Source organism: Setaria viridis, chromosome 4 (genome assembly GCF_005286985.2).
Source record: "Setaria viridis chromosome 4, Setaria_viridis_v4.0, whole genome shotgun sequence".
Lineage (NCBI taxonomy): Eukaryota > Viridiplantae > Streptophyta > Magnoliopsida > Poales > Poaceae > Setaria > Setaria viridis.
Window position 1 is genome coordinate 35,234,262 of NC_048266.2, and position 20,395 is coordinate 35,254,656.

General features: G+C 46.3%; 2 protein-coding genes and 1 long non-coding RNA gene across 5 annotated transcripts; 1 reads left to right on the top strand and 2 right to left on the bottom strand.

The window, feature by feature from the left end:
- The first annotated feature begins 1,663 nt into the window (after nt 1-1,663).
- Nucleotides 1,664-5,455, top strand: LOC140222525 (uncharacterized). The gene is made up of 2 exons (XR_011898086.1): nt 1,664-2,305; nt 2,406-5,455. It is a non-coding gene; the product is annotated as an uncharacterized lncRNA (long non-coding RNA).
- Nucleotides 3,711-7,213, bottom strand: LOC140222524 (uncharacterized). 3 transcript variants are annotated; one of them, XM_072293292.1, is made up of 3 exons: nt 7,076-7,213; nt 6,145-6,255; nt 3,711-5,124 (listed from the first exon to the last, which is right to left on the bottom strand). In XM_072293292.1, exons 2-3 carry the CDS (start codon nt 6,202-6,204, stop codon nt 3,880-3,882), a joined length of 1,305 nt encoding a protein of 434 aa, XP_072149393.1. In that variant the 5' UTR covers nt 6,205-6,255; nt 7,076-7,213; the 3' UTR covers nt 3,711-3,879. The 3 variants fall into 3 exon arrangements, with proteins under 3 accessions (XP_072149393.1, XP_072149391.1, XP_072149392.1); XM_072293290.1 differs by lacking the exon at nt 7,076-7,213 and having other exon boundaries at nt 6,145-6,360; XM_072293291.1 differs by lacking the exons at nt 6,145-6,255; nt 7,076-7,213 and adding an exon at nt 5,667-5,799.
- Nucleotides 7,214-16,625: 9,412 nt separating this feature from the next.
- Nucleotides 16,626-18,680, bottom strand: LOC117853290 (uncharacterized). The gene is made up of 2 exons (XM_034735682.2): nt 18,443-18,680; nt 16,626-18,344 (listed from the first exon to the last, which is right to left on the bottom strand). Exon 2 carries the CDS (start codon nt 18,299-18,301, stop codon nt 16,748-16,750), a length of 1,554 nt encoding a protein of 517 aa, XP_034591573.1. The 5' UTR covers nt 18,302-18,344; nt 18,443-18,680; the 3' UTR covers nt 16,626-16,747.
- Nucleotides 18,681-20,395: the final 1,715 nt, after the last annotated feature.

Consider the following 20,395-nt stretch of genomic DNA (forward strand, 5'->3'; position numbering starts at 1 on the left):
CGGCACCTGATATAAATGCAAGTCCTCCCCCTTTAGCTGACTCCGCCGCCCCTTCGTCTTCCTTGAGGAAGCCCTGCTCCTCTCCTCCCAAACAGACAAAACCCCAATCTATTTCGCCCTCGTCCCCTCCGCCGATAGTGAACTTCCCCGTCGAGCCTTTCAGGTCATCCTGTACGACCCGATGGTCCGTCCAACCCGCCTGTACGCCTACATTGGGGGATGCATGGACATCTACAATGAAGAGCTTGTGATCGCCTACTTCATCCCAAGGTGGCCAAGGAAGATTTTGAGCCAATGGCGGCTGCTATGAGAACTGCTTCATCCACTCCCATGGGGTGTGTCTTGCAGAGGCACAGCCTTGCTCCATCGAAGATGCATATGTTAGATTCAATCATCCAGTTGAGAGAGCGGTTCTGGGATCAGATCTTTCAATTCAGTCTGAAATATCAGCTGTACTTTGCTAAGCATGATGAGGGTAGGAATGCTAGGTTTCATGATCTGGATGGAGGAGATTGGATTATGCTTATGGCCTTTCCTGAAGATGCTAGAAACAATTCTGCTATTGTCAAGGCAGTCTCTGGTTTTGGCTTGCTGCATTATTGGCATGACACCAACAACATCGAGCGCGTGGTGGCTAGAATTCTTCTGCATGATGATGCAAAAATTCCTCAAGATGTCACTGTTGATGTTGGGCTACCTCCTCACATTCGTACCTGGACCTTTCCGGTGTTCATTCTCAAGAAGAAGGGTGCGACTATGCTAGCTGATGAGGACCTTGTCCTCCCTAAAGGCCTTCTTCATCCTCTGCCCAATGTTGCTCTAAGGTGGATAGGCTCGATCAATGAGCTTGTTGGTTCCGTTGCTTAGGGTATGGCTGGAGGTTTTAAAGTTGGTGATAATGTTGGGGGTGGCAATATGGAAGATGATCTACAAGATGAAGTGTTATCTGGAGCAGCAACGGATTTTGCAGCTTTTGATCACAACGTTGGGCCTCTCTCTAGCACTGTAACAGCCTTGGCCCCGACAGACGTTCCTGGACAACCTATTTTCACTCCTGATTTTGGCAACGTGGTTCCATCTAATCTAGAAGTGATTTCCCTGCTCAATATTTCTTTTGACATCCCATGCTTTGTTCATTGTTCCATTTTTAATCATCTTTCTAGAATGGATATTGACCTGGATACCCTGATTCCCTCTTATATCTCTAATCATGATGACCTTTTCTCCTTTAATTTGCGCAAATCTCTTTTGACCAGACCCCAGTTGCTACGATCATTAGACATGTCCTTCCTCCACAAGGCGTCAAGCTGGTGCCATATGAGGACTCTGATGATGAGGAAGAAGTAAGGGAGATAGCAGGCCCCATCAAAACTTGGTACGGCGATTGCAGTAAAGTACGTGTATTTTTTCAAAATCATCAAAACATATTTTAAGAACTGCGGGTTGATTATGAAAAAGTTGGAAGATTTTTTTTAAAACAATCATGACGGTTCGAAAAACCATTATACTTACATAATCACGACGGTCGGAAAAAACACCATACTTAAACAAACCGTCGACCATACTTTAGTTATTATAGATATAAACCAGTATAAAAAAACAGCGGACGCGCGCAACACGCGTTCCATTCGCTCACGAGCGAGGGACGTACAGTACAATATAATCTAGCTGTTCCTCCCCTTTTTTTCTCTCGCCTGCATCGTTCGACGACACGCACGCAATGACGCAGCTGGTTCTTGGAACAGGATATGACATGCACAAAACCTACACGACGAGAACCGCCATATAATTGAAACTGAAACATTGTGAGAACACTAGACTTTTTACTATCTCGCAAAGGAAAGAGAAGTGCAGGCAGCAGATGTGCGGACAGGACAAGCCAGCAAGCTGATCGACAAGAGCTCTCGCTAGCGCGCTGCTCTTGACCCGGCAGCCGGGTGGCTACGGCTAAGCCACGCACGCCCGCGACGCGCCTGAGCGTTCCAAGGTCGGGATAAGCATCGTCGACCTCGACTTGCCGACTTTGGACTTGGTCGTCGTCAACCACCGCGTCGCGCGCGCGCGGGGGCGCCCACGCGGTATCGCTGGTATTTATCAGGCACGCGGCAATGGCGGCATGGCTCCAGCAAATGTTCCGCGGCGGCATCGGCGGCAGCGGACGGAGCGCGTTCCAACAACGCGTGTTTTGCTTCGATAGCCTCCCGTCGAGGCGAAGGGCGGAGAGGGACGCGTGTCCACGCCTCCACGGCCGCGCCGAGCGCTGCGCGCGCGCGATATCGACGCCGTCCCCGTCAGACCACCAATGGTACGATGGCATCCTTGTTTTATTAAGAGTCACAAAAACTTTAAAAGTTAATTATTTTTTAACCGAAGTGAGGAAAACCTTTACCTATTTTTTATTTCAGATCATTAAATTCGCTCATAAGGAGTTGAATTTTGACGGCGGTCACACTAAGTAAATAACTGACCTTCCATCCAAATATTTTTGTCCCAGTTAACTTTGGATCCGGAACTAAAGTGACTTTAGTCTCGGATAAAAAATGAGGCACCAACGGGAGGGGCTTTAGGGGGTGTTTGGTTCCATTGACTTATTTTTAGCACCCGTCACATCGAATGTTTAGATACTAGGAGTATTAAACGTAGACTATTTACAAAACCAATTACATAAGTGGAGGCTAAACAGCGAGACGAATCTATTAAACCTAATTAGTCCATGATTTGACAATGTGTTGCTACAGTAAACATTTTCTAATGATGGATTAATTAGGCTTAATAGATTCGTCTCGCCGTTTAGCCTTCCACTTATATAATGGGTTTTGTAAATAGTCTCCGTTTAATACACCTAATTAGTATCTAAACATTCGATGTGACACGTGCTAAAAATAAGCAAAGGGAACCAAACGCCCCCTTAGTCTCGGTTGTAAAGACCAACCGGGACTAAAGCACCCCCTTAGTCCCAGTTGTAACAGTTAGTGGGACGAGGGGGCGTTTTGTTCCGGTTGAAAACTCCAACCGAGACTAAAAGCCCTCCTTTAGTCCCGGTTGGACTAACCAACCAGGACTAAATCCAACCGGAACTGAAGGAGGTGCTTTAGTCCTAGTTGGTGGTTCCAATCGGGACAATCACGTTTTCCACCGGTATCTCCAACAAACCACCAATGGTACAGTGGCATCCCCGTAGGTTGTTTTGTAAGAGTCACAAAAATTTTATAAGTTAATTATTTTTTAAATTAAAATCGGCAGGGAAGCTCCTACCTTTTTTTATAACTTTTTATTCTGGATCTATTTAATTCTCGGTGGCATCTCCAACAAACCATCAATGGTACGGTGGCATCCCCGTAAGTTGTTTTTAAGAGTAACAAAACTTTAGAAGTTAATTATTTTTTCAGCGGAATATTAATAAGCATCTCCAATATATTTATATATTCGTTATGTAGTTACATATACGGCCCTAACAGCCACGATCCTAACAGTCGTAAACGGGTTAATTTTTTAATGAGTAAATTGCACCTATTACACAGTGACTCGTAACTTGCATCGTTTATTCCGTCAAATTGCAAATCGTGCAATCAAGTAGTCTGTTGTGTGTACCCGAAAAAAAAGTAGATTTTTGTGTCAATGTACGGTCCAAGATACGCCATGTCGGTGCTTTTTGCCACGGTGCCACGTCGCCGTGTTGAGACGGGTTGAGCGTGCACGTCGCCAGCATACGAGGGAAATCATGTTGTCATATATATTTTTCACATAATCCCCTATGCTCTGATCGTGCCACACCGTTCTGCTACACGGAAGCAAGTCAAAAAACGTGCTATAAATTAATTTCCATCTCCAACCCCTATGAATCTGGGTGCCTTCGATGCCTGGGTGGCCGGGCAGTTTTCAGGACCTCCAACCCACTGCGCCGTAAGCAGCCACGGCCGTGGCCGCGAACAGTGCGATGGACGACCAGATCAGCACCCTGGCGGCCGGTGCAAGACACGCCCTGGCCGAGTCCGGCGCCGCTGCGAGCAGCATGAACCCGAAGCTGGACACGAACGCCGATGTCAGCACAACCATGACCACCTCCTTACGGACTGCTTCACCATGATCCCCTCTCTCGCCGAGAGCACCTCCGAACACGCTCATGACGGCCCCCAGTGTCGCCGTCGTCACCTTGCTCGCGAGGTCCTCCATCGCCTTGATCCGGGCCTCCTGGCTTTCCTTCTCCCGCAGCTTGCTCCTGCCGCGCCGCCGACCGGGGCGGACGACGACGCAGTGCCGGAGAAGGAAGCAGAGGATAGCCGTGACAGCTAACGGCGCGAACGCCGCGAAAACGCGGTACCGCAGGACCACGAAGGCTGCGGCGAAGGCCGCGGAGGCCAGAAGGCAGAGCAGGACGACGTTGGCCAGCTTGATCGCCGCGACGAGGAGCCGCCGGAGCTGCAGGCTGGTGATCTCCGGCACCTTCTTCGACAGCATCATCACCAACATGCCCGGGATGGCGGTGGCGAACATGAGGAGGATGGAGACATAGGCGGCCGTGGTGACCGCGCCGGGTATCTTGGACGCGCTGGAGAGGACGCCGATGAGGCCGCCGAACGCGGAGTTGGCGACGCATGAGGTGATCTTCCACGCGGCGTCCAGCTCCTCCCTGTGCTCCTCGCGCGCCGCCGCCTCGCTGCCACCGTCAGCACAGAGCCTCAGGTACCAGTACGCCCCGGCGGCCAGCAGCAGGAGCACCACGACCACGGCGAGGCCGATGTAGCGGTAGACGACCCTGCCGGGGAGGAGCGCCAGGAGGCCGAGCAGAGTCAGCACCGAGAGCACGGCGCAAGCGGCGAGCAAGCACTTGGAGGCGGCCCACTGGCTGCCGGAGACAAGGTCCACGCGGAGGCCGTGCATGTTGAGGCTGAGCAGCATGAGAGCAATGCCGCTGAAGAAGGTGGCGAACGACAGCAGCAGCGAGACGGTGAGCCGAACGTTGCCCGGGTGCTTAGCCTCTTGTGGGAGGCAGAGGCACCCCAGAAGCACGGCGAAGCCAAACACGGCGGTGGCTGCGCCCACATCGAGGCTCTCCTTGACCTCGGCTTGGCGGCGTTCCTCCTCCCTCTCGCTTGCCGTAGCAGTCCCGGAGCCCGCCTCCGCCTGAAACGCAAGGTACCAGCTGCTTAGTCCAAACCTGTTGCTCAACCTGCGCACATGAACACGCGTTACCATGGAGGACAAGAGAGGAAGTTCCTATCCAAAATTGAGATGTTTTTTACATTTCTTTTGTGGTTTTAGAATTTATATATGAATCTTTCACATTTTACAGCACTAGAATTGAAAGGCAATCCTATCTAGTGGAACTTAGGCTTTGAGCGAATCATATATTTTTTTTTGTCTGGTAAAATTAATCTCCCAGACTACCATTTTCATATTATGTTAAAATCAAAATATATGAATAATAAATTAAAAAATATTTTTTGATATTTAACCTTTTATATTTTTAGGGCTCTAGCATTTTGGCCATCACCAGTGACAAGTGGGACTCGTGAGTCACTCGGAGTATACCAGCTTGGTAAACAATTGGTTATCATTAGCATAAGAGTTAAATTACTCTTGTCTGTTTGGTTTTACTTTTTAGGAGCATATAGATGGTCAAACTTTTTAGGAGCTGTTGAGTTGTCACGTGTTTAAGAGATTACATCGAGGGTCAAGGTATCTTGCGTCGACCAAATATTATCGTTGCCAACGTCACTGTCATTGTTCATAACATAGTTCATTAGCTGCACGCGGTCTCGGATCTGCTTGCTGACCATGGTACCAACCAAAATACCCACCAGGGCACCACATGCCGTGATTCTGACCAAGTCCTCACTCCTGCCTGCAGCATCCTGTTCTGACTTCTGAGACTGACCGTCTTGCTGACTTCCAAGTCAGTCGTTGACAAAAGTGACACAGAGAGCAGTTGGACGACATCCAACACTCCAAATCACCACATCTTTAACTGATGGCTCGTCTAATCATCATATATAAATTCGTTGAATCTGCAGCCCCTTTGTTGCTTTTCTGTCTGTCACGCGCGTGGATGGCCGTGTGTGAGCTGAATCGCTGCACGTAGTTGCGCTTTGTTCGCGTCGCTGGATTCCGTCTTGACGTGAGACGAGAAACAACCGGGCGTACCTGGGACAGCGTCGCCGGAGCCGGCCGCCGTGGCGCCCTGTGAGGAGAACCTCCGGTCATCGCCGTGACCGCCGTCGGCCCCAGCTGGGACGGTAGGAGCGACGACGCGCGCTGCACATAGAACAAAATTATGTATATGAGTACCAAGAACAGCTTCGTGGGAAGGTGCAAAGGAAGGACAGCGGACCGAGTTGGTAGCATCGCGTCCGTCGCCATCACTTTCTTTCAAGTTTGAACCGCGTTTGGCTGGGACGGACTACGGAGGGAGTACTACCCAAACTTTCATGCATCTCGCAAAGATCTAGCGCCAACTCACGCTCCCAAAAGGGAAGGTAGCTAGATGTTAGTACACTTCGCAGGTAAGCAATAGGACAGTTCAATTCCGAGCTGTCTGGTCTGCTTCATCCTCCCAAGGCCCGGAACTACTGTAGCTGAATTCTCTCGTTTTGTCGTCGGCACTCGGCACACGATCTATCGCGGCCTAGCTGCCACGCACAGCAAAGGCGCGCACGCCACCGCTTCATCGGTGACCCAACCAACCAAGAAAAGGGGAAGGAAGAAAACTAGCTAGAATGGTTATTGCTTCTTCCTGCCTAGCTCCTAGGTCGGTGACGGCCGGCCAGGCGGCGTTGGCGGCCAAGAGGCGCCGATCAAAGAGGGTTGCTCAGCCGCGGCGCGCCAAAGGCGTGTCGGGGCCGGCTCGGCCGTAATGTTGGAGGCAGGCAGGGAGGGGACGGCCGGCCGGCCTGGGAGTCTCGAGCTGGCGATGCTAGAGCTTCGAATGCCAGCACTGGCGGCTGCCTATACGTAGGAAGGGAACCTCGGGCTGGCTAAACGTCGCTGATGAGCTAGCTCATGCGGATAGACATATGGGAGTTGCGTATCGTATGACAATATAACAAACGCATGAAAGAGTCGCTTAGGCGTTTACCTTGAGCTCCTTTCTTGTGATCTACGAGGCCGGCGTCGCGGCGTTCGTACACGGAACCGGCGGAGCTAGCGCAGATTGCTCGCCGGAGAGGGAGAGACGAAGAGGTGGGCTGTGGCCGTGAAGCCGTGAAGGGACGAAGAAACTCTTATATAGCGAGGAGGAAGCATCCACTCTTTCTTTCGATGGTAAACTCTCTACTCGGTCTTTTGTTGAGGACACGTACGTGACTTTATGGTGCTAAAACTGCGGTATACTCGTATTTAGCTGAGTTTATGAAATGTGGCCAAGTGAAGGACATTTTTTTTTGTTATTTTTTGTTTGTGCGGCGTGCTAGGCGGCCGTGTAAAGGAAACAAATCCGTCGTCAGAGCGATAAAAGTGTTTTAGATCTGCTTGGAATTTTATGTGAAAAGAATCACCCGACATGGCAATCCTATCAGCTCACGCGGTTCCTCCGATCCGTTCCCACGTCTGCCAAATTGTACCAGCCAGGAACGCGGATCAGTCGGCCGCGTCGAGAACGGTAGAACTGGCCGGCCGGTTGAAGAAAACGTCGACGCCGATGCAACAGCGAGCACGGCCGGCGTCGACGCTTCGTCGGTAAGCAAGCTCAGCTCACTGTGCATGATACTCCACGACCTGGCGATTCAACTACAACCCGGACAGGACAGATCGACACGCTCGTCTATTGGCGGCAACCGAGTGGCCAATGCTCAAGGTACCAGGACCGCACGATAATATACGGTCGCTTTGTCGTCTCAAATGGTCAAGCCGCTGCATGGAAAAGGCCACCAGGTCTCAAGTGAACAAACGGAGACAAGAGATTAGCAAAAGATGCAGTATGTAGGTGATCCAATTAATCATGTAGGAGTACATCGATCCTCTGGCGGTGAAGCAGGAGAGAGGTGGCTCAGGCCGTGAATTACGGGAGGTATATACATCCCAATCTTTGCGCGTGGCCATGTACATTCCTGGTATATGGGTCCAAAGACAACGCGTACAACCTATGAATAATTCTTGGTGGACCCAGGCGCTTGAGAAGCTTTGCTTTCAAGCAGAGCCGCTCGCGCGTGTCGTCGCCAATGTCGTCGGGCTCTGGAAGGTAGCTCGTCGGCACTAGGCAGCACGAATGAAGCCCGCCCACAGCGTTATGGATTACGTAGAAACTTCCAGTTTAGCACCAGCAGGTTTCGGTCGTAGGGGCCGCGTCGAGAAGAGGAGATCGAGCGAAAGAAAACTCGGGAATGGCTAGCTATCAATCGAAACATGTGTGCAGCCTCAGTGTCAATAGCGAGGAGGAAAAGCATCGAGGAAATGGACGACGAACAAGATGATGGCCAAACTGTCAATGGCATGTGGTTGCAAAGAATTATGGGCCCAGGTTTTAATTTGGTTAGTTTACCATCTAGCCTTTATAGTGGCAAATACTCGGAGCCACTCTTTATTCGGGTGGTATAGACGTATAGTCTTTACTCGGTCTTTTGGTGAGGACATGTGACAGGAATGAAGGTGCTAAAACTGCGGGATACATAACTGAGTTTATGAAATGGACAATTGGCCAAGTGAAGAGCATTTTGGTTTTTTTTGTTTGTGCGGCGTGCTAGGCCGGCCGTAAACGAAAACAAATCCGTCAGAGCGCTAATTTTTTTTTGTGAGGACAGATATTAGGCCTGCCAGGAAGTTTCCTAGGAGGAATCACTTTTTGTATCCATCTTCTTTTGTTCGTTTGATCAGGAAGCATCGAATTCAAATTATTTTATTATTCTGCCGAGCTGATGGAGCTGATATATAGATTCTTTGCCACATTCTTACGTGAAAAGAGTCATGTATATCCGACGCGCCAATCCCACCAACTCACGCGCTTTCTCCGCTCCCGCTCCCTGCACATTATCGGATGGATTGTTAACGCACCGCCCAAGTAAAGCTTCTTCCAACAATTAGAGTTATCCAACAATTAGAGTCAACCACTAGTTCATAGCAATAAAAATGGTAGAAGAGCAATGTTCAAAATAGTGGGCTATAGAAGCATTGTAGCGGTTTTTTGCAACTGCCACTACAACATCGTTGTACTAAATAGTGGGCTATAGTGACGCTATAGCAAGATATAGCGGAGCTATAGTGGCTGAGAAGAACTCTCCGCTAAATGTCGTAGTCCGCTATATTTAGAACATTGCATAAGAGACAACTTGTCCAATAATTTAACTCTTAGCATATAGCTCAAAATATAAATGGATCCACATACTAGTCCACATAATCTTGGAATATGTGTATGAGACTATTCTCTGATCAAGAGATAGTCTTCTCTTTTGCACCTAGATAAAATATTATATTTTAATCCTACGAGGGAGCTGACATACGTGGGAGCTGAATGCCACCGGAGGAGGCCTAGCCAGGAAGAATATCTCTACACATCATTGGCCGCGTCGTGAACAGCAGAAAACGTCTCAAGGTGAAGCTTCACGCCGGTTACGGCCCCGGACATCGATCAGGACAGGCATGCTCGTCTCTCGGTAGCAACCGAGAGGCCAGTGCTTTGATCTGCTACCTTACCATAGATTTATAATGCTCGCTCGTCTCGAACGGCCAGGCTGCATTGAAGGGGACGAATCGGGGAGGCGTGTGTGGGCCGGGCGCGAGTGGTGGTGATACAACGCACCAGCAGGAGGTCAAGTCAACACACGGGGACGAGATTATTGGTCATGCTGTTTCCTTGGCGGTGAAGCATGCGGCTCGGCACGCGCGATCTCCCGTTGCAGCGACACGGTGCCGCTGCCGCTGCCGCACGGCCTTGCCGACTTGCCGATATCAGATCGACGTGCAGGATCAGTGGCCGGCCGGTGCCGCGTGCGGCTTCCTCAGCGGCTTCCGGGGAAGACAGCGGGGAGGAGATGGAGATAGACCCGACGGAGGCACGAATGCAAGATGTGTCTCTCCGAGAGATTAACGGTGTGTTTGATTGGTTGTATCATTTGATTCATATATGAAATGATTTAAAATAATAATAATCCTTTTGTTTGGTTGGGTGAATTGGACCAACTAATCCAGGATGAGGTCATCCCACTTAATACATTATTCTACTAATTAGAGTGAACCATATGGTACAAGCAAATTGGTTGAACCACCCCATCCAGGATCATCCATGCATGCATCATGTGATGCATGCAACCAAACACACCCTAAATTGAGATGTGCCATAGTCTATTTATGATGAGTGATTGAATGGTTGACTTTTCTGGTTAAGTCAATATTCCATATGTGTATGTTTATGCTAACGGCTAACCGGAGGTGTTGTGTTGCGGTGTGTGTAAAACATATCTTGTGTGCTGTGTCTCTTGGTTTGTGATGTGCAGGTGTAGGATGCGACATGGCGGTCGACGGCATGAGGTGAAGGTCAAGCAAAAGGTTCATACCGATGTACTAGGGTTGTGAAGGGTGGACACAAGTAGGCTTGGACCGAGGGACCTGAGGAGTCCGGGTGGAGTCATGGGCGATCCACATGGTGCACGGAAGAGCAAGAATACACGGATGGGATGGAGATAGCGTCGGTCGAGTCAAGCGGGACGGAGGCGAGTCAAGTAGGCGGCTTGGGAGCCAAGAGCGAAAGACTTGGAGGCGTCGAAGGCTTGACGGAGGCCGGGCACGCGTCGACATCGGTGAGTCACGTCGTGCGCGACGTGCAAGAGGGTTTGACCGGTTTGACCTTAAAATCGGGGGTGAGTCACACCAGCGGGGTGTGCAAGAGGGTTTGATCGGTTTGGCCACAAAACCGGGGGATGAGTTCGGTGTGGCTGGATGGCATCAAGTCGGCGGATGCGTGGCATCATCGCAAAGCTTGCATCGAGACGAAGCGAAGTCGTGAAGGCACCGGGCCCGTCTGATATACGAGGAAAAAGTTGGATGATTTTACCCCTGGGGTATTTGGGTTGTATGCTTAATGTAAGGGCATTTTGAACATTTGTCAAATATCTATATATGAGTAGGCTGTTGGGGTAGCTACATCTCTGGTTGTTGGGAGGGGACTTCTCATTTGGTTTGTGAGAGCCTTTAGGGAAGAGAGAGGGAGAGGGATGAGGGATCTTTGATTTGATATTTTTACCATCTTAGCTTTGTTTGTGCCTAAGAGTGGCTTGTAATCGGATACGGTGGAGTAACCTAAGAATCAATTGCGTGCTCAATTACTTCTCCATCTCAAAATCTGAGTTTTATCTTTTTAGGATTTTCGGAGGTATTTTTGGGAAATTTTTGTTCTTCGTGTTTGAGCTCAAATCCTGCAAGGTTTGTTAAGGGAATTTGTTATTAGGACACTTTGAGCAACTTTGAAGTATTTTCCACCTCCAATCCCTCTCGGATTTGGCTCGATTAGATTTTTCCAAAACTCATTTTCTCTTGTGTTCTTAGTCAAATATATAAAATTCATTGTAAAATCTTGATCTTTTTGAGAGATTTGGACAAAGATTCACCGTGTATATGTGAAGTTATAGCTATAGTTTCGTTCTCTTTGAACCCGTTTGACTCATTTTCAAGTTTAAGTTCATGGAGTTTTCTTGAGCTCTTTGTGCCCCTCTCCAAATCCTTTGTATCTGGTGACCAATTTTTAGGATTTTGAAGTGAGCCTTTGGGAATAGCCTCGATATGTTGTTGTGAGCTTACGGTTCAAATTTCATCATTTTTGAAGGTCGTTTGATCGATTTTTAGATTTTTCCAACTTTTTCACGCAGGCTATTTTTGGAGTTGCGGAAAATTGGAGATTTTTACGGATTCTCTGGAGATTTTTTTGAAAAATTCCATAGGTGCGGATTCTCAATACCTCGATAAATCTACTACTAAACCCCATGGGTATGGGGCCCCCGCCTAAGCGCTACCCTGAGATACCTAACCACTGAAGATAATCACCAAAGTTAGGTTCCAGTTCCGTTTCATCTTTTTTGGAAAGGGGGTTCGGGGGAAAACCTTTTTTAGGTGTTTGCCCGAAGCACAACCCTTTTCAAGCACTGCTCTGTACACATCCTACACTTTCTAACACCCCGAGGGGCCTTTCCGGTATAGCGTCGCGTCGATCACTGTCGCAGGACGGATCCCCGTGGGATCCGCCCAGTGGTGTCTTCCGAGATTTGTGCGGATTTTTCGGAAGTTGCGGATTCTCCAGAGGGTTTTGCGGAGTTTTCGAACTTTTGTATTGATTTTCTCTCTTCTTGCGACACTTGCTTGGGTTCATTTTGCTTCCGTTAGTCTCTAAATTAGTTCCTAGCATTATTTCTAAGTCTATTAATTCTTGCATAGCTAAGAGGATTTGATATTACTAGAAGAGAAGAGAAGTTTGTGGATTGATTAGAAATTTAAACCGAGTTTCTTTGGAAAAATTTAAATCGGCTCCTGTTCGGCCTCACCTTCCCTCTTCCACAAGACCGACAACGGTGGACAGGGCAGGCACGGCGCCGTTCCAGGAAACCTCGAGGATAAAAACTGAGAAGTGAGAAGCAATGTCTCCTATGCCGAAAAGTGTGCAGATGCGGAAAAGCGCTGTACATTCATGCCGCCGGCCCGGCCACATCGGAGCCTACCTGCCTGAGAGGCAGCGAGCATGGCTGCTCAAGCGCCTGGTCCACTAAGATATTTTGCAGCCCATATTTCTTAGGTCGCTCACGTTGGCTTGGGCCCATATCACGACTACCAAGGCCGCCTGAATAAATATTGGCCTGTTCGCTTCAGCTTATTCAGCCGGCTTATCAGCCACCAAACAGTATTTTCCTCTCACAACAAATCAGTCGTTTCGGCTTTTCAATCGACTTATAAGCTGAAGCGAACAGGCCAATTACATGGGCTGCGGGGGAGATGATCAAGCTGAACGAGTCGATCGGTCTCCATTTTCAAGTGTAATCTTTGCTACTGGACATTGCTCAATGTTAAATTTTTTTTTATGATGGACACTGCTCAACTTAGTCTTTGCTAATCGACACTATTCAGTTATGGATATTTGCAACTACACTATGACACTATAATAATAATTTTTCTATAGTAGAGGAAAAGAAGAAATTAAAAATGACAAAAACTGCCCCTGCCAGCAAGCGCACCAGGCAACCTTGGCCCCCCTTCCTTGTTCACCTTGGTTTATTTCTGCTAAGTTTTTCACAGCCTAAGGACCCCCTTCCAACTTCAACCTTGAACTTTCTAGCCGCTTATGATACGGACTCTCTGTATGTGCACCTGTGAAAATGACTATTATCATTTCATATCCAGCCTCAACTCCTGCGCTCCCTCCTCAAAATAAACCATCCTGATACAACAAATATTAGTTCTGCAAGAAAAAAACCGTACACATACTTCGATTCGCTCAGATATCTATTAAGCGTATCCAGAAAATCTGGTATAAAGTATTTGTTTGTTGTTCTACACAGTCAGGACCATACTTAGGACCAAAAGGTTGTGGCTGCGTACTTGAGGCCTCCAACATTTCTATTGTCGATCGTAGGAACCTTGATGTACATGGTAGCAGTACTACTAAGGTTGTGAGTTTCATCACGCGCCATAAGTTCAGAGGCTGCGGAAGCTCACCTCTATGAAGCAACAAAACTAGTAGTCTTTATTATTTGTAAGGAAAGTTCACTCTCAACCCACTGTAGGCGCATCACTCCGAATTCTTTTGGACTTCTGGTTTAGTCTTTGACTAACAAACAATAAAATGATACAACTGATTTCTATGATGATATTCTTGGAATGCTTTAAATAAATAGCTTCGTCTTGAGATAGCGGAATCAGTTTTTTTCTTGGCTAACAACATTAGCAGCTGAGCAACTTTCTACAATCAAATCACATTAGTACTAATGCTAGCATGGCCGTGTTACTAACAGGTGCTAAAAGGCCCCCGAAGACTACCAAATTTAGATCCGGTCCTAGCATCAGTACCGGTTCCAATTCATTTCGAGATTTTTGTTAGGGATCGATGTCTCATTTTCTACTAGTGAGGATGAAGCATTGAAGCTGGAGAGATATTCTCAGCTGGATTATCTGAGGTTCCTTCTCAATTATAAAATTGGGGTGGTCTTCTCTCCGCAGGCGGAGTCTATGATGGGAGATCATTCATGCCTCTTTAGATGAGAGGCTGCCAAAGCTCACCTCTATGAAGCAACAAAACCGGTAGTGTTTTATTTATTACTGGAAAGTCCACTCTCAACCCATGGTGGGATCATTATTCCAATTCTTTTGGACTTGGGGTTTAGTTTTTGACTAATGAACAATTAAATGATATAACTGGGATCTTGGATCTGGCCGCGTGTTGTATTATTGTAATTACAAAGTACTTTCAGTCTCAATTACCCCTTTCCCCTCTCGTTTCACGGGCATATATCTTTTTCCCTACCGCATGGAGATTGAAACCGTTTTTGCCTATAAAAGGTCCAAGACAGAATGAGCAGGGCAAGCCATAAAAGAAATACCAAGCAAGCCACACAAATAGACTCTCTCGGAGAGGGCAGCATGGAGAGTGGCAAGATGGTATCCGGTGTGGTGGCGCTGGTGACCATAACGGTGGCTTGGGCGGGGGATGCCGCGAAACTTGTTTTTTTGGTTCACTTTTTGGTCCATGTTCGAGTGGCACATGCTCATCATCATCTTGGTCGTGTTACGGGTGAGTAATTGATTGTGCGGCTTGGAGTCATTCAGTGGCTCTATGTACCCTTTCATCTCTGAGATCTTTCGACGTTGCCTTCTCGTTTGCTTAATATGTTGTTGTTCCCCTCGCAAAAAAAATAATATGCTGTTGTTCTTAAGTCATGTAATATGAATTATGTATGAATCGTACCGGGACATGGATGGTATGGAGAACGATTTTGTTGTATCATTCTATCTTACTATTACTAGGTTTCTTTTGAAGCCTCCATATAAAGCTACCTAGAATCCTAGGTGAACACTCTAGAAAAAGAGAGAAGTCTTAGAAATTCTCAAAAAAGCAAAACATCTCCCCATCTATTATCGGATCTACTATATTTTCTAAAAAATTATCCACCGCGGAAGGGCCTTCCGCGCCTCTAGTCTAGTGGTTAGAGAAGCACCCAGCAGGCCTGGGTTCGATTCCCGTGGGAGCGAATTAAACGGGTTTAGAGTAAAAAATTGTAAAAAGAATAGGTAGGGGCTTCCCCTGCTGACTTCGGTAAAAAAAAAATTACCCACCTGCCATTATGAAAATAGTTTAAAGCTTACGCCATTATTAACAAATAATTTTAAATAACCCCTAAATTTGTTTCCAAATTGCCACACCGCTTACATTATAAAAAATAACTTAAATTAAACTCTTAAATTTACATCTAAATTACTCAACGATTTCATTATTAATAATATACCCTAAGGTACACCCAATATATGATTCTAATTGTCAATTTCTTACATTATTGTATAGAAAATAATAATTAAGGTGTATATGTATGTCACCATTTACAAATATATAGAGGAAGTGATGAGAATACATAATTCCATGCTAAAAGTATATCCCAAAATTAGGATCATTAAACAAATTTAAGAGTGCTCTGCGGTGCAAGGAAAAAATATATTATGTATGAAAATGTTAAATTATAGTTACTAACTAAAATCTTTCATAATTGGATTAAGATAATAAGTGTATATCTATATAAGCATTGTGTTAGAATACATAACAAATGAAAGAGAATCTTAACTTTGTTCTCATATTTGTTTTCAATCGAAGAATCTGCATTAATTCTCACAAGACGCGTTAGGAAAAAAGATAAATCCTAAAATTCTCACAAATATTAGAAACATCTAGGTATATCAATCTGGTAGACAACCACTGTCACTATAGAAGTTATTCTAAAGTAAACCAGTGAATCTATATCTAAATTACCCACATCTATCGTAATAAATATAATATAAAGTAACTCCATGATCTTTATCTAAATTACCTATGCATGTATGAAAAATAACTTAAAATACCCTTCTACATTTGTATCTAAGTTACCAGTATATGTCGTAATTAAAAATGACCTAAAATAAACACCTAAATTTTAATCTCATTATCTGCATTTTCATTATACAGAAATGTCTAAAAGTAAACCAATATATGATTCGACATATATATATTTCTATCATTGTTAATATAGAAATACTAAGTTAATGTATATATGCATGATGGGTGTCATCATGTAGACCATTTATATATGTATGAGAGGAAACGATGAAAAATATATGATTTTCATGTTAAGTACAATATATGGAGGTGAGATGCAAAATGAAAAATGTGTCAATATGGATGAAAAATGTATAGAGTAATCAAAAGTTAATCACAACCAAGCAAGAAATAAATACACATCTATATGAGTATTATGTTAGAATATTAAACGAGATGGTCGTAGGTAACAATTTTGATTTTTAAGTAGGGGATTCTTAGCTCAGTGCGGGAGCACTGCGATCAATACTACGTGGGTTGCATTGTATCTCTTCCCACTCCCGTCTCCTACAGCCAAGCCGTGGATGTTCTGGATGCTGGATGCTGATGTGACACTGAGAGCCAGACCACCACACGCACAGTAGCTTGAAAAATGGAATCATTTAAAGGCACAGAATTTTATTCCCAAACCGAAATAAAATAGGGAACGCATATAGATGGAAACATAGCTAAAGTACAATCATGTTCATATGGAAATAAAATATTTTGCAGCGTAATTTTTCATCCTTCAAATAACTCTTGCAACATCTCCTCGAGCTCCTGAGGAGTGAGAGTGATTCCTTCGGTGATTACAGTACTATCCTGCAAGTATTCTGTAAAGCTTGGATTGACTTTCTCGATGACAGCTTTCCGCAGCCTTGTCCTCAGCTCAGGATCCGGAACCTTCCAGAGCTTCTGGGTACTGTAGACTTTGTGAAACTCAGACTCGAACTTGGGCAAGGAGGAGTATCTTCCTAGGCAAAGTGGCGCAGGACTGTGCAAGCATGAAAGGACTGGTGACCAAGACACTTGCAGATATATCTGTATGTAGTTGTCGATTTTGGTAGCAAGAACGGGCATATGGAACTTCATATCGGGCATTGGAAGAAACTGCTGCCGCACAAAGTACAAGTTGTTGATCAAGAACAGGTACCGGAGGCTCTGGTTTGGGAACGATTGCGACTCTTCATCAAGCTTTCCTTCAAGACAGGATAACATCTCCAGTTTGAGGCTGGCTAAAGTACCAATGCTGCCAATCGCAGGCGCACATTTACGGAGCTTGGCAGCTTCGTATACAATTCGATGCAATGACCCGTAATCAGTCTGGAGCAGGTTGATGTAGTTTAGTACGGAACGAGTCATCCTGTGAATGTGGGATGATCCATGGAGTACGCTGTGATTGCCCCACGAGTCTGAGTCGCTGCCGCCGCCGCCGTCGTCATCCTCCTCCGTTGATGACATGACACAAGCCCTAACCTCTTCCATGGTGTTCCACACGGCCTCATCCAATCTGGCCAGTTTTGCTGACAAGAGACTGAACAGCTCGTCGTGTACGCTTGCAACCTCCGCGGAGGTTGCCGGACGAAGCTCTGCAATGCCGCGTATCCTGGTGAGAGCGCCGCGTACCTGTATCAGTGCCTGCAGCCTCTGAGCTGGCAGTGCCCCATCATCAACGGTAGCCGTCCGTGGTGGTGCTGGAGCAACCAGAGAGTCAACAAACGGGAGCATCTTGGATATCGCTGTACCAGCAAAACGTGTGAAATTTTGCTGGTCCGGCGTGCCGCTCACCTCCTCCCAGTAGCGCCGATGCATTACGCAGAAAAAATTCCCAGCTGGAGCTGGAGTAGCACCATTGTTCCGGAAGTACGAATAGGTGTGCAGGATTTCAGCTAGAGCCCTTAGCCACGTCGCCGTGCGATGCCGGAGCTGGCGTGAGCTCCCGGCATCAGAGTCAGCGTCGGCGGCGTGGAGAACCCAGCCGACGTCCAGCTGCCTTAGCAACCTATCCATGTCCCGGTCGTCGTGTCCATTGTTGATGCTGCAGTTGCTGGCGCCGCAGGATTCCTCGGAGCCCAACATGGTCAGTAGCACTTCTTGGTAGAACAACCAGAAGAGATCGCTAGGCGCATGGGACTCGCGATCGGACGACAGCCGAGAGAACCCCGAGCTGCTGCCGCTGCTTGTAGCGTCAGAAATCCGTCGGATGGCGTTGTTGCAGGCAGCAGCAGATGCGAGCAAACTCGTGCGGTAGATCCCAGGTCCGACGCGGATGGATGAGCGACCCCCAACCTCCATGATGCTTCTTCCGGACTCGTGCTACCGCGCGCGACCTAAAATCCTAACCACCAGCGATCCCAATTCTCTCGCACATCACGTGTATAAACCTATCGAGACTGAGAAAAGAAAAGATTTGATCAAGGAGTGGGTGGCATGTACCTGAGCCTGAGGCGCCGGTGACAGTGGTGTAGGTTCTTGATCCGATCGCCCGATAGCTCCAAGCCTCTAACCTCCAACCAAGGGCATATACATAATATAGGTGGCGTTTGGTTCCTTTTGCTTATTTTTAGCACGTGTCACATCGAATGTTTAGATACTAATTAGGGGTATTAAACGTAGACTATTTACAAAACCCATTACATAAGTGGAGGCTAAACGGCGAGACGAATCTATTAAGCCTAATTAATCCATCATTAGCAAATGTTTACTGTAGTAACACATTATCAAATCATGAACTAATTAGGCTTAATAGATTTGTCTTGCCGTTTAGCCTTCACTTATATAATCGGTTTTGTAAATAGTCTACGTTTAATACTCCGAATTAGTATCTAAACATTCGATGTGATGGGTACTTAAAAATGAGTCAGTGAACCAAACCAGGCCATAATAAGGTGGCGTTTGGTTTCTTTGCTTATTTTTAAGCAAGTGTCACATCAATATTTAGATACTAATTAGGAGTATTAAACGTAGGCTATTTACAAAACCCATTACATAAGTGGAGGCTAAACAGCGAGACGAACCTATTAAGCCTAATTAATCCATCATTAGCAAATGTTTACTGTAGCAACACATTGTCAAATCATGGACTAATTAGGCTTAATAGATTCGTCTCGTCGTTTAGCCTCCACTTATATAATAAATTTTGTAAATAGTCTACGTTTAATACTTCTAATTAGTATCTAAACATTCGATGTGACGGGTGCTTAAAAACCAAACCAGGCCTAAGCAAGCAAACGAAGAACTGCAGCGCGGAGACCAAACCATCGTTGACCTGCGGTCAGCGCGGGGATATCATTAATTCGTCACCTCACCGGAAACAACTTTTCTGACTTTTTCCAACACGTCTTTTGTGTAGGCAGGAGCCATTGACTATTAAATTGCACCATACTCTCTCTCCTTCAAACTACAAGACAGAAATGTTCCCTTGAGTCAAATGAACCTTCCTGCCGGCTACCGTACGGGCTTACGATGAATCTGGCCCATGAATACTACGAAGGAAGGCGCACCTGGGCTCCTATATAATCTTTCGTAATTGGATGAAAATAATAAAAATATATCTATATAAGTGTTGGGTTAAAATATTTAACAAATGAAAAGGAGTTTGAGCTATGTGCTCTTTTTTTTCAATCGATGAATCTGCATTAATTCTCACAAGACGCGCTAGGAAAAAGATAAATCCTAAAATTCTCACGAAGATCAAATCTTACTACATGTTGCCTCATTTTTAACTCCCTATTTTCATCTTCCGTGCCACTGGAGAATAAATGAATTAGATGATCCATCTACAAACATACAACAACCTACATTACTATACGACTAAAAAGCAGGTTACTAATACGCATTATTGATTTATTTCGAAATACCAATATAAATACATTTTGCAAAATTACCCACCAAAATCACATCATCTTAGCATGCAAGACATTCTACACGGCAAGAAGATGTTACCATCCATCAATTGCACAATCCACCACGCCTAATCAAATCTGATTGGTACTCAAACCACCATTCCAAGTCAAACCCTACCCAAAGTCTACCCACTTCAAATCCTAGTAAAATAACGAAATGGAGGAAAACTAATTAGCTAGAGTGGAGGGGTTACCTTTCCGGAACAATCTCCTTTGTTTCTCCTTCAAATCGGGTGAGGAATGGAGTGGACATAGAGGGGAAGGAGGAGGGGAGGCGCTATATGAGGGAGAGAGCTCGAGCTAGGGTTTGAGGAAGAGGAAGGGAAGTGAGAAGGAAGAAAGGATGGGCCGTGACCATGCACCTGTACAAGGCTTACTCACACTAGTCCGTTTGACGAGCATACGGTGTGACTAAGCCTTCGCCACGTCACGCGCCATACGGCTGCCGCGTCAACGTGAATAGCGCGACGGGTACATTAGTTGT

What these genes read in the sequence shown, in the direction of transcription:
- LOC140222524 (XM_072293290.1), bottom strand. Translation starts at nt 6,360, where the DNA reads ATGGCGACGGACGCGATGCTACCAACTCGGTCCGCTGTCCTTCCTTTG. An exon ending in CTCCGGCGACGCTGTCCCAG is followed by an intron (nt 5,125 to 6,144) that starts GTACGCCCGGTT and finishes CTTGCGTTTCAG; the next exon opens with GCGGAGGCGGGCTCCGGGAC.
- LOC117853290 (XM_034735682.2), bottom strand. Translation starts at nt 18,301, where the DNA reads ATGGAGGTTGGGGGTCGCTCATCCATCCGCGTCGGACCTGGGATCTAC.